This window comes from Balaenoptera ricei, chromosome X (genome assembly GCF_028023285.1).
Source record: "Balaenoptera ricei isolate mBalRic1 chromosome X, mBalRic1.hap2, whole genome shotgun sequence".
Classification (NCBI taxonomy): domain Eukaryota; kingdom Metazoa; phylum Chordata; class Mammalia; order Artiodactyla; family Balaenopteridae; genus Balaenoptera; species Balaenoptera ricei.
In genome coordinates this window covers 33525598-33539607 of record NC_082660.1, presented here as the reverse complement: position 1 = coordinate 33539607, position 14010 = coordinate 33525598, and the positions used below count along the sequence as shown (strand labels likewise).

Here is a 14010-nt window from a genome sequence, read left to right as displayed (position 1 = left end):
TCAAGACATTAATTGAGAACAATCAACATTACACCACACGGGAGATAGCTGAAATACTCAAAATATCCAAATCAATTGTTGAAAATCATTTGCACCAGCTTGGTTATGTTAATTGCTTTGATGTTTGGGTTCCATGTAAGTTAAGTGAAAAAAACTTTCTTGACCATATTTCCGCATGCGATTCTCTACTTAAACGTAACGAAAATGTTCCATTTTTAAAACAAATTGTGACAGGTGATGAAAAGTGGATACTGTACAACAATGTGGAATGGAAGAGATCATGGGACAAGCGAAATGAACCACCACCAACCACACCAAAGGCCGGTCTTCATCCAAAGAAGGTGATGTTGTGTACATGGTGGGATTGGAAGGGAGTCCTCTATGATGAGCTTCTTCCGGAAAACCAAACAATTAATTCCAACAAGTACTGCTCCCAGTCAGACCAACTGAAAGCAGCACTCGATGAAACGCATCCAGAATTAGTCAACAGAAAACGCATAATCTTCCATCAGGATAGAATGGAAGTCTATAGAATGGATAGTCTTCCAACAAGACTACATGTTTCTTTGATGACCAGGCAAAAACTGTTACAGCATGGCTGGGAAGTTCTGATTCATCTGCTGTATTCACCAGACATTGCACCTTCGGATTTCCATTTATTTCGGTCTTTACAAAATTCTCTTAATGGAAAAAAATTTCAGTTCGCTGGAAGACTGTAAAAGGCACCTGGAACAGTTCTTTGCTCAAAAAGATAAAAAGTTTGGGGAAGATGGAATTATGAAGTTGCCTGAAAAAATGGCAGAAGGTAGTGGAACAAAACGCTGAATACCTTGTTCAATAAAGTTCTTGGTGAAAATGAAAAATGTGCCTTATATTTTTACCTTAAAACCAAAGGAACTTTTTGGCCAACCCAATAAAATTTACAACTAGTGTAACTCTTTGCTTATTCTTGAGGATAAGCTCTTTGTTTAGCAACTAGAGGGCTGACATTGTTATCTACATTCCTATAGTCTTCAGCTGCCTTCAAGTTGCCTGCATTGGTTATTCTATTAAAGTGCCAGCCCTTGATGAAAGCACACACCACAGTTCCATTCTCACCTTTTTGTTGCTGAAGATGATGACACAGTAGCGGGTGTGCATGCCAAAGGGGAGAAAGAAGAGCTCCAGGCTTGAAGTCCCTTCCGCTCCCAAGTGAAGAGTATGTGTAGAGCAGAAGAACTCTTTGATGAAATTGGACTTAATTGCTGCCAAAACATGAAGTAGTGCTTGTTTACATATCATTTCGTAAGTGCTGTTCAAATAAAGGAGCTGTTTCAATTAGTGATTAGAGTTTGGGGATGAATTTTAAAAATGTTCAAAGCATTAGCACACAAAATTAGATGATGCATTTGTTAATGAAAGTATGGGGGACCCCAGCCCAAGCTTGACATAATAAAAAGGTGTAATTATGACCCTCTATTAAAGATTCCTTAAAAAACAAAAGGAAGTTCACTAGTGTTTAAAATTAGCCTGGATATACATATAAAAATAAATAGCAAAGAGATCATTCCAGAATCTTCAGCTTTTTTGTGGACTATGCAATGATTCAAATTACAGGGTGTAACAGACAACTTAAACTGGAAATAAAGGACTGTTTATAGTTTTATCTTTTTGTTAGTTTTTAAAACATATCCACAAACTCCTCAATACTGTGTTGAATGTGGAGATACGGTGGGCCAGTTTTAGTGACCTGATCCTAACGGAGAGTATGCCAGAATGCAGCAAAATCAAGCAGTATGACTTCTGACACTAGATCAGAAAATGTAATACAACTTCTTCCTAATCATCTCTCTTTCCTGGTTCACTTGCTTTTAGAACCAAGTTGCCATCCTGTGAAGAAGCCAAGGCCACATAGAGAGGCCACATGTAAGCGTCCAAGACAACAGCCCCACCCTCGATCTGACTGCAACTGCCTGAGAGACCCTGAGCAAGAGTCACCTAGCTGAGGCCAGTCACCCCCGAAGTGTGAGAGATAATAATATAAGGCATTTTTGTTACTTAATACCACTACATTTGGGGTGGTTTGTTCTGTAGCTAGAGATCACCAGCACATCCCCATATCCATTTTCCTATCCATCATTCTATCCACATTTTCTAAATCTATAGTTATTTCATTAAACAAAGTAAATCTGTCTTCTGCTTAACATTTTAAACATGGTGAGACCTGTCACCTAAATAGGTTTAAACAGTTCAGAATAAGCCAAAGGAAACATAAAGGTCCCTTATCGAAATACATTCATTGTACAGGCGAGGAAACTAAGACCCAGCAGTGAAAGGCAAGATGTGGACAGAGTTTTCCAAAGGGTCATGGTGCAGAAAAGGCTGAGGACCAACACCTCGGGCTCCCACGTGGCTAGCAATCCCCAGGGCTTACCGTTCTGTCTACAGTCGGATTTATTGACTATTTCATTTCATATTATGCTCTATATATAAAAATAAGAAATGCAAACAAATAAAAGCTTTTATTTGCAGCACTCACAGGTTTTTAAGGCATCTGGGGCCTGGGAACAGCCCTCAGCAACATCATGTTCACTGCTACTCACAGCACCGCTGTCATAAGGGAACAGGAAGACAACATCAACAGCACAAACAAGACTCAAAAACAATATTCTATCTTAATTCAATCTTACACATCCTTAAAAATTATGGCTACCTACAATACGATATGCAAAGACCACAGATGTATTTCCAAGATCATTTTTACGTTTATATTGTTTTAGAAATTTTAAAAATAAGAAAAATCATTTATATTTTCACCATTGCTTTTCTAAAAATTTGGTAAAAACAATTCCTTTTTACTTGCAAATACTGTAGAGAAGTAAACAGTTGATAATAATAATAAAAACCCAAATCCTCAGACCCCAAAGGAGGGTGTCTCAACTTAGGACTACATAGGTAGTCTCTCCAAAAATGGTTCTAGAACCTGATTTCTTGAAAAACTGTCTTCTCTAAGCTAACTGTCCCCACATTTGTTTCTTTCCCATAAAGGTAGAAGGAGACATGGGCAGCTGTTTAATCTCTTGTTGCACTCCTGAAAATTAGCCAATCACAGCCTGAAGCAAGGGCCTCCCTTGAAAGGTTCCATGGCTTCCAGAACCCATCAATTTTCTCCAAATTGCTCCTCTTGGTATTCATGATTATTTTGCTGTCAATTAGTACCTAGGCTCTAAGATATTGTTTGCCTGATTTTTTTCTGAGATTATAAAAATCCCGTATTTTCTCACCTTGCCAGCTGATTTGTCTGAATTTGATGCTGTAAAAATATACTATTTCTAAGTAATGTTCTTCCAACCATATCCATTCCTTTTCTCCAAACACTGTCTTTTCTTTACACCACATTCTTAATAAGGTTATTTACCACATCTTGTCATTATTCTGTGCTTTACTTCTACTCACAGGCATTCTGACTATCGGTTTCAGTAATCCCCTTTTTTTAAAAAGAACATTTAATACTTTTATGTCATTTGAGCATTTGATAGATACCTGAAGGCTATGCTAGACATAGCAGATGGATATTTTAGCATTTATAAGAGAGACTATACAAAGAGTGGAAAGAACAACAAAGAATGCTTATTTCTCAATGTACCGCTCTGATGCCATCGCTTTGATAATGGAGCTCTGGGTAGAATGCCTGATTAAAATGCTCAGATAATCTCCAAACCTCATTTTGTTCAGTACTTGCAATCACTAGCACTTCAGTCATTTTTATTTTTTCATAGTGAATAGAAAAGCAGAGCAATTTGGGCTTTGTCTCCTTTTTCTTTTCTTTACCTATTTTGTTGGAGAACAGCTAATGAAAGTGCCTTTTTGAATAAATCAGAGTTGTCTTATCCTCAAAGGAAAGTCTCAAACCCAAAAAAATTGAGTTACCTGTACTATTTATGGTAAAGACAAATAAAAATAATTTACAGACCTAAGAATTTGATTGACTTGCTCATAAAGCTAATGATTGTCATGATTAATTCAGAGACATCAGAAAATAATTTAATAAAATAATCTGGCTCAGGAAAATTCTGTTTTACCTGATCAATGTTCTTGACCCTAGAAATTTGATGACAAACCCAACTTGATTACAAAACCAGTATCTTGCATGTTCCAAAGACAGAAAAGAAAACAATTCATTTACCCTTTTGTTAATCCCCATACCTCAATCCATGCTACCATTTTCCTAAATGCTCATTGATTATTGTTGAAGTTAAGGCAGAGGGAGCATTTCAAAGCCTTGGTCTTAAGGAAGAATAGCATCAAAAAAGGCTAAAATTATACAAAACACTGTAGATCAAGCAATGGAATATTTTCTGCTAATTTAGTAGTAGGCCAAAGTCAGAGAGTAGAACTTACTTATGAGGTGGGAAGGGATGGCATTACTTTTTCCTCTGCAATAGTGGTATACAGCTCTTTTCAAGCTAAAATAATCAAAACGATATTGAACTGGTTCTAGTCAGGGCATGAATAAATCAGCTCCAAGAATGGCTTCCTTCTCAAGCTTCTCCAACAGGGAAGGAAGATTTTTATTATAAGCTTTCATACTTCTGGGTTAGCATTCAGGGCTGCATCCAAACCAAACAGCAAATGATCTGGTTCAAGTCTAGTTTTTATGCATCACAGGAAGGAATATAAGAGGATCAATTTTTATTTTTTTTATTTTTTTTTTTTAAATGAAGTGACGTCTTTTTTTTTTTTTTAATTTTATTTATTTATTTATTTATTTATGGCTGTGTTGGGTCTTCGTTTCTGTGTGAGGGCTTTCTCCAGTTGCGGCGAGCGGGGACCACTCTTCATCGCGGTGCGCGGGCCCCTCACTATCGCGGCCTCTCTTGTTGCGGAGCACAGGCTCCAGACGCGCAGGCTCAGCAATTGTGGCTCACGGGCCCAGTCGCTCCGCGGCATGTGGGATCCTCCCAGACCAGGGCTCGAACCCGTGTCCCCTGCATTGGCAGGCAGACTCTCAACCACTGCGCCACCAGGGAAGCCCGAGGATCAATTTTTAGATTCATTCCATCCTCCATGTGTCCATGAGTTTGTCAAAATAGGGCCCCATGGCCATCTGGAGGGCTGTTAAAATGGAATGTTTGCTGCTTTTTGTACCACTCTGGCTCCTGAACAGTTGAGAAGTCTCTAAAGCAAGGGGTGCTAACCTGTGGTACAAGGACAGAGTGAATCTGTGAATTTAAATGGGGAAAAATTCATCTTTATGTCCACTAACTCTTAATAGCAATTTAAACCAAACCACAGTAGTAGTGGTTAACCGTACTATGACTTGATCACCAAACAATCACAAATATGTATACATCACGTTTCAGTTCTTGCACATATCTTGAGCGGTCATTTATTTCATTGCTACTTTTAAAGTATGGTAGTTAATCTCTACCAGTAGATCTTACTATGTATTGTGATAATGAAGAAGTATATATTTTAACATATTACAATTTTTAAATATTTTGATAATCTACTAGACTATCACTTTCTTCTATGCTATGGACTGAACTGTGTCACCCTTAAATTCGTATGTTGAAGCCTTAACTCCCAAAATGACTGCATTGGGAGAGAAGGCATATTGTTAGGCAATCAAGGTTAAATAACGTCATAAGGGTGGGGTGCTAATAAGACAGAATTAGCATCCTTATAGAAAGAGACACCAGTGAGCTCAACCTCTCTCTCCATGTGTGCACAAAGAGGTCATGTGAGCACACAGTGAGATGGCTACCACCCATAAGTCAAAAGAAGAGGCCTCAGAATGAAACCTAACTTGCTGGCACCTTGGACTTTCCAGTGTCCAGAACTGTGAGAAATAAATTTCTGTTGTTTAAGCCACCCAGTCTATGGTATCTTGTTATGGCATCCCAAGTAGACTAAGACACTCTGTAATCCTTGCATCTTATTTTATGTATTTATAAAACACTATTCTGTGAAGTAGAATAGGCTTCATAAGACTGCTTTCCTTACAGACTTGCCTAATTCTAACTGTTACTAATTATTCAGTGTAGCAGAATGAAATATTTTAAAATCATGGCTCTCCAGAACCCAGCTTTTTTTTTTAAACAAGAATCAGGACTCAGAAACATATCTCTACCAGGGCCTTCTTTCATTTGGGTGGCTATTCTGGGCCAAGCTATACTGGGAACAATGACGAATGATGAAACCCCTCAGTTCATAGAGTATCCAGTCTGCCATGCAAAGTAGCTCTACAAGAAATAAGTACAAAGCAGAATGATAAACACTTCAATACCTCTTCAACTTGAATTCACACTTTCCTATGCTGATCCTATAGTCCATATTTATAAGCGTATGCCTTGTACTTCCCCTTGCCTGCCTGCCCCCCACTCCCCCCAATGCTTCTGCAATTCCCTCTTCCTATGATATTTCTATATTTGTAGGATATTTGTAGGAAAGTTCTGCCCCTGCTTTAGATTCTGGCCATCAAGATCATACTCATATTTCAGATCCCAATTTGTATATGATAAAGGAGAACATGGTGTATGCATGGAAAAAAAGGTTACTAGGACCTCATTTTTCTCCTTCAATGTTTTATCTTTCACGAAGATCTCAATAATATCTACATAGTGATATTCCTTGCCAATCAGCTCACAGAGCATATACATATATATATATATTATTTTTTGGTATAACACATACTACTGAATGCATTCTGCCCTGTACAATTGCTTCCATTTGTGTAGATTTTTCTTCTTCTCTGCTTCATGGTTGGCAACTTTAGGGCCAGATCTGCGACTTATTTATCCCAATATTTCTCCAGTACTAAGAACAGTACTTAAGGTGCCACTTAGTAAAAATTTATGGAGTGATAAATAATTCAAAATTGCTGGAAAAAAATTGCAAGTCATATCACTGTAGGAAATTGTTTACAAATTGCCCATTTCTGAGCACTGCTGATCCATCACTCAGTTTTAAAGTGTGGCTAAAATCAGTCTCCTGTCCTGATCCTTTCTGATAATCCTTGGGATTTAATTAGAATAAAAACTTCTTAACTGTTCTTGCTTATGCTCAGGGATCATGTTCCCATAAAGTAAAATATGTGATGAACATAAAGTTTCCTCATCCATGTGGTTTCAACTGTGTTGTTTTATATGTATCTGTTGCTTAAGAAGACCAGTTTAGGGCTTCCCTGGTGGCGCAGTGGTTAAGAATCTGCCTGCCAATGCAGGGGACACGGGTTCGAGCCCTGGTCTGGGAAGATCCCACATGCCGCGGAGCAACTAAGCCCATGAGCCACAACTACTGAGCTTGCGCGTCTGGAGCCTGTGCTCCGCAACAGGAGAGGCCACGACAGTGAGAGGCCACGACAGTGAGAGGCCGGCGCACCGCGATGAAGAGAGGCCCCCGCTCGCCGCAACTGGAGAAAGCCCTCGCACAGAAACGAAGACCCAACACAGCCAAAAATAAATAAATAAATAAATAAATAAATAAATTTATAAAAAAAAAGAAGACCAGTTTACAGAGACATTTTACATTTTTAAATAGGAGATCCATTTTTATGCCACCTGAAAGATAATTTCAGCACTTTCTGGCTCATTTGAGAAGAGGTTATTTATCATGTGGGGAGATATTAACAGAAGTGACTCTGAAGAGGAGTATCAGTTCGTATACGCTAGGTCATGCTACAGTAACAACTCCACATCTCAGTGGATTAACACAATAGTTTATTTCTTGCTCACACATGTAGTGATCCTTGGTGAAGGAGGCCTCCATTTCTAAATGTGCCTCTCTCATAACTGTGTCAGGGAAAGGGGACAAGAAAAATTGCTCACTGGGTCTTAAAGCTACCACCTGGAAAAAATAGTCAGCAGTTCTCACATGCCATTGGCCGATTAAGTTATGTGTTCATGGATAACTTCAACATTAGTGGGGAAGTGCAATATTACCATGTGCCTAAAAGAGGAAAACAAGGATATTTGTAAAAAAGCTCTAAAAATAATCCAGTTAGCTTATAGAGATTTTTAAAAACATTTTCTTGTTCTCTTATGTTACCTTGATGATTAAACCTAGAGACCAGACCAGGGCTTTATTGAGATAATGTAATACTTATTATATGGTGTATTACACATGAAAGTTAATCATAGAGGTACTGCACCAGACTTCCATTCTGGTCATGATTGAAAATGCATGTTCTTAAATTTTATTTGTGTCTGGAAATCTGTTCAAGACAAACATTAAGGAGAGCTTTAAGAAAAACAGGATGTGTCACATTATTAAGTATTGTTTTATTAAGATTAAAGATCAAAAGGCCTCATTATGCTGATGAAGCCAGATTGATGAAATATTAGATAACATTGTGCTATTTGGAGGAAAAAACGCTCTTTTGTGTTCCCCTCAGGGTGGAACTTGTTGGTTGCCTATCCCAATAACCACTGGCCCTTCCCTCCTCCCTGACAAAACCCTCATTTTCTTTTGATGTGTATGTGGAGAAGGGCAGTTTCTCAGTCTTCCTTCCAGCTAGGGTTGGTCATCTGATTAAGGTTGGATCAATGGGCTACAAGCAGAAGTGCTACGTGGTATTTCTAGGAAGCTTCCCTTCCAGAAATAGGGCACACTCTTATCCTTTCTGCTGCCTATAAAGTGGACTTGATTGCTGGAGTTCTGGATACTTCAGCTGATCCTTGAGAAAATGAATAAAGGCTTGCCTGTTACATGAACCGGAGCCTGGAGGTGTTACACAGAAAGCAGTCAGGACCCTAGAAGAAGGAGCCACGGTAATGCTTCTAATAAATCTGTTCAGAATTGTCAGAAAAGCAAGCTTTTTGGTGAACTTGAGACTATTCTATCACAACTCAACATATGGATTTGGGGCTCAGTATTCAATCCATGTCAGTGCTGAAATGACATACCAAGGACCAGCCCTTTTCCTTGAGGAACCGTGTGGCTTTCGCCTTTGTCTCACCCCTGCCTTTGATCTGGGAGACAGTCTTTACAGAGGTGCACAGGAGTAAATCTGCGATCCTTTAAATTAACGGCTCTGAATTTTTCTTTGAGAGCTAATCTGCCGAAGCCTGACTACTCTATGTTCTCCCTGACCCAACACTCAATGTCACTGTATCTTTATGTTTCTTTTCTCACAGGAAGATTTGAGAGAAGAACTAAGACAGCACAGTATTATAAATACAAATGGAAGAGACTATATGAGAAATAACGATCAATAAAGTTTGACACTGTGGTAGACACACTTCTTAATCGATACTTCACGCTGAATTGGGAATTATTTTGCATGAGTATTTCCAAAGTTTCCTTCCTTTCCTAAATTAAATTACAAATGCTTTCATACTTGTTGATTCTATTTTGTTTTTGATTTGAAAGGCATAACTTAAAAACATATCTTTACCTGTAGTTTGAGATTCTATGGCTTCAATAATTCTGGAACTTTGGGTCTAACTAAAACCACTTCAGAACATTGTATGAAGAAAAATCATATTAAAATCTGGGTACAGAATTTCCATATTGTGTTCCAAATTATGAAGGTAGACTCAATATTTTTGCTCTTCATTAAACAGACCCACTTTGAGTTACTTCTGCTCACAGATACCTACAGCATTTCTTTGAGATTTGACTCTAGTTTAATTATGTGATACTATAAATTATTTGCAATTAATGTGAAGAAATTGTTTCAAAGCCATTCAGGCAAAATCTGTGACCACAAAGCAACTTCTTGATCAAGAAGCAAGGGACTGGAAAAAAAAAAAATCCAGGAGAACTGTTTACCGAAGTTTTTTTGGCAATACTAGCATTTCATACTACAAAGAAATTAACATAAATGCCTACAATATTCCATTCCTATGGTATCTATAATGTTGCCTTATAGCTCAATGTATCAACACTGCCAAATCCCTGCCTCTTGGAATGTTTTTGCAGCTAAAAGGATGACACTGATGCTGTCAAGCATTACACAGAGACAATGGTATAAAATACACTAAAACACAGTAGTAACGGTCAAGTGCACCTCTATAATAGAAACCTGCATTATTTTGTTTCTGCCTGACTTTCTTCAACCTTTATAACATTGTTTTATTCTACTTCACTTTAAACAGCTATTTTATAGTTTAAAACAGATGAGACATATGAGGCAATCTAACTTTAAAAAATTCTACTTCTCTATTGAGAAGTCAAAGTTCCTTTCTATACTAAATACAGACTTCGTAACATGGGTCAAATAAGCTTAAATACAGTCAATCCTCATTATCCACCAATCCCGTATTTGCAAATTCACCTCCTCACTAAAACTGATTTGTAACCCACAAATCAATACTTATGGCACTTTCACAATTGTTCGCAAGCATGTGCAGAATGGTGGAAAGTTCCAGTAGCTGGTCACACAAGTTCCCAGCTGAGGTCGAATAAGGTGACACTGGGCTTTTCTATTTCAGTTTTCCAGCATAGATAAGCAGAGGATGGAGACTGTAGGGGGTAGTACACAAGTACAGAAGTGTAAGCCGAGGGACTTCCCTGGCGGCGCAGTGGTTAAGAATCCACATGACAATGCAGGGGACACGGGTTCAATCCCTGGTCCAGGAAGATCCCACATGCCACGGAGCAACTAAGCCCGTGTGCTACAACTACTGAGACTGTGCTCTAGAGTCTGAGAGCCATGACTACTGAAGCCCATGCGCTAGAGCCCGTGCTCTGCAGCAAGAGAAGCCACCAAAATAAGAAGGCCCACGCACCGCAATGAAGAGTAGCCCCCGCTCTCCGCAACTAAAGAAAAAGCCCACGTGCAGCAACGAAGACCCAACACAGCCAAAAATAAAACAAATAAATAATAAATAAATTAAAAAAAAAAAAAAAAAAAAAAGAAGCACAAGCCGCTCTAGCTCTGAGATCAGGAGGACAGGGTTTAAAACCCTTCTCTGGTACCTGTTAGTGGGACTGCCTCAGGCAAGTCATTTAACACTTCTGAACTTCATTTTCTCTGTGTAAAGTAAAAAAAAGTGGAATCTACCAGGATAGGTGGTTTTTAGGATTTACAATTATAATCTATGTGGTTATATATACTTCTCCTTGGAGTAATGGTGCAATATTCACTGAGTGTTTATGGCAACTTTATAGAACATAACTACCATGAATAATGAGAATCCAGTGCATTTAATAAAGTGCATATGTATTCAATTTTCATGCACATAAACCTAGAAATATATAAAGAGAATAACAGTGTGAATAATATAAATTATATATATAATATAATATAAATTAAGTATTTCAAATAAATGAAAACTACTGTGTAATTATATAACAAGTTTACTTGAATGCTAATTTCTCAGAAATTTGCCTCAGATAATTATGAGCATAAAATATATAGACATTTACCCATCGTTCATGTGGTCAACAAATTCTCCAACTTCAGTTAATTGGGATGGCAAAGAGATAAATGTTGAAGATTCCACAAAAATTACACTAAAATAAATGAAAAAAGGATTATTTTGAATTCTACTGTAACAAATTTCAGATGACCACAAAACATTCTTCTTTTAAATTATTTTCCATCATTCATAAACTATAATTAGAATCAGAATAAATTACAATTCAAAAAGTCCATGTGCTCTCATTCTGCAACTCAAAACATAGGCTAGAAAGAAAAGATCTGGAATGGAAATAGGTAAAAAATGCTATTTTTATATGGAAAGTCAACACTGAATTCTCATAACAAGGAAATTTAGAGCAAAAATGACCACCCAAATTATATTCCAGAAAGAAAGAGGAAATTACACACTGGTCTTAATACACTGTCAGAGCTATACACATTTAATAATTTCTAATCCTATTTCCAGAAAAGAGAAACATTTCTTTCAGGAGTGGACATGAGATTTGGGTACCTAGTTAAATCAGTGCATTAATAATTATGCCATCATCTGGAATCACACAGAAATTCCGTCCTTCCTATATAATAATGCTCATTCCTTCAAGAAACAGTTTTGGAGACTCCATTATGTGTTAGGTGTGGGACTAGGTACTGAAAAGCACAAACATGAATATGTTATCATCTCAGCCCCCCACAATGTAGAGAAATGACACTCTAGCGGCAGGTGAAAGATATCATGAAGATTCATTTCAGGAATGCCTAATCCCTCCTTCAGAGTTGAACAGAATCTGTATAATATTGTTAAGAACAGATTTACCCAAACTTGATTTGTTAAAGGAAAGCTTTTTTATTATGTAACAGTTATTAATATCTCACAATACTAGCTTTACAATGAAAACCAGATCAGTAATAAAATTAATCAAATGTTTTAGTCTTAAAACACACACACATTCACAAACACACATATATGAACTAAACTGCAACACATTTATATATCCTAACATTTGAATGTTGACATCAGTTTTTGTCCTTTTGTTTTAACTTGATATTTCTGGTGCCTTCATATAAGGGTTGTAAGGAATTTTATAAATATTAAATAATAAAAAGTTTTAAAGAGACAAAATTAACTGTAATAAAATGTAAACTATGAACAATGCAAGCTATGTATCAAACTAGCAGATTTGCTTATATCACTGTAAAGTTACAGTTAAGCAAATGTAGGAATAATTCCTCTCCAGAGAGCAATTTAAACGTAAAGTCATACACTAAATTCTCATTTAAATATTATAAAATTATGAGGCAAAAAACATAATGTTTCTTTTTATTTCTATAAATCCATGGTGAATCATTGGGCAATTTATTTTGGTGATAATTTGTTCTGGCTAAAAAACAATCACAAGGATAATATTACTTGACACACAAATAAAAAACTAAACCAATATAATAAATATTACATTTTTCATATACTATACATGCACCATTTTTGAGATAAAATAGCATTCTGTATGCTTCTGTTTGAAAAATCCCTGCTTAATTACAATGAACATGCTTTCCTCAAAATAGACATATTAATTGTAAAATGAAATATAAACTGTCATTAAAATGGAAAAAGATCTTGTTTCATTACTGCAGTTTCTAAATCAGTGGTTCTCATACTTCAGCGTGCATTATTATTATCTGGAGTGCTTGTTCAAAATGCAGATTCCCAAGCTTCTATTTGCATGAATTCTGACTTAGTCTGGCATGGATTCCATTTAAAACAAGCTCTCCAGGTGTTTTTAAAATAGCCTGTCTATGGATTAAACTCTGAGTAATCTTGACTTAGACCAGCACTGCTCTAACATTAATGTACAAACAAATACTCTGGTGATGTTGTTAAATGCAGATTCTAACTCAATTGGATTGGAGTGGGCCTGAGAGTCTGTTTTTCTAATAAGCCCCCAGGTGATGTTGATTTTGCTGACTCAAGGATGACATTTTGAGAAGCACGAGTCTAATCTAAAACAAAAAAAAACCCACATATTTTAAATAATAAAACCAGGCCACCAGAAAAAGAAAAGCAGGGAATGGTTTAGAACAACCATATATTCACTACTGTATAAAAGCAACAAAAATACTGGAAAAATCTGTCCAAATTAACTTTTTCAGAATTCTAGTTCACTAAAGAAAGGCTTGCAGCAATCTAAGTAGTGTTTATTCAAGAAAAGCTGCCAAACCTTGGCAAGAACAGTAGAATTTGTGGCCTTGTAACTTTCATGGTGTAACTCTCCCTCCTCCTTTCCATAGCTCTATAGTAGCCTTGAAAACTGACAGCCTTGCAACCAAGGTAGTTTTAAAAAATGCTCAGGCTTGCAGCCACAGGAGGGAAGAGACTGAGACTGGAGCTCTTCAAAAAAGTCCCATCCCTGATCATTGTTCCTGTGTAACCCGTCTCACAGTTCCCTAGAAGAGCTCAATATGCAAGATGTTGTCTTTAATCAAACTGACTCAAAGGAAAACACCTATCCCCAAGATGTTAGTTGAAAACAATCAGTAGCAATTATGCCTGAGGCTGCAACAGCAATTGGATCAAATAAGAGCCTGACAAAACATAAAAGGAAGATCTGGGGACAAGATGCCCATAGGCAGAGTCGCCATAGCTTAGTAGAGACCCAATATATGTCAAA

General features: G+C 37.2%; 1 protein-coding gene across 1 annotated transcript in view; it reads right to left on the bottom strand.

The window, feature by feature from the left end:
* The window catches only part of CFAP47 (cilia and flagella associated protein 47), a 487004-nt gene that overhangs the window by 224868 nt on the left and 248126 nt on the right, over positions 1–14010 (bottom strand). The window contains 3 exon segments of the mRNA XM_059910362.1: positions 1099–1244; positions 2519–2589; positions 11353–11439. Coding sequence (XP_059766345.1) covers positions 1099–1244; positions 2519–2589; positions 11353–11439 — 304 coding nt within the window.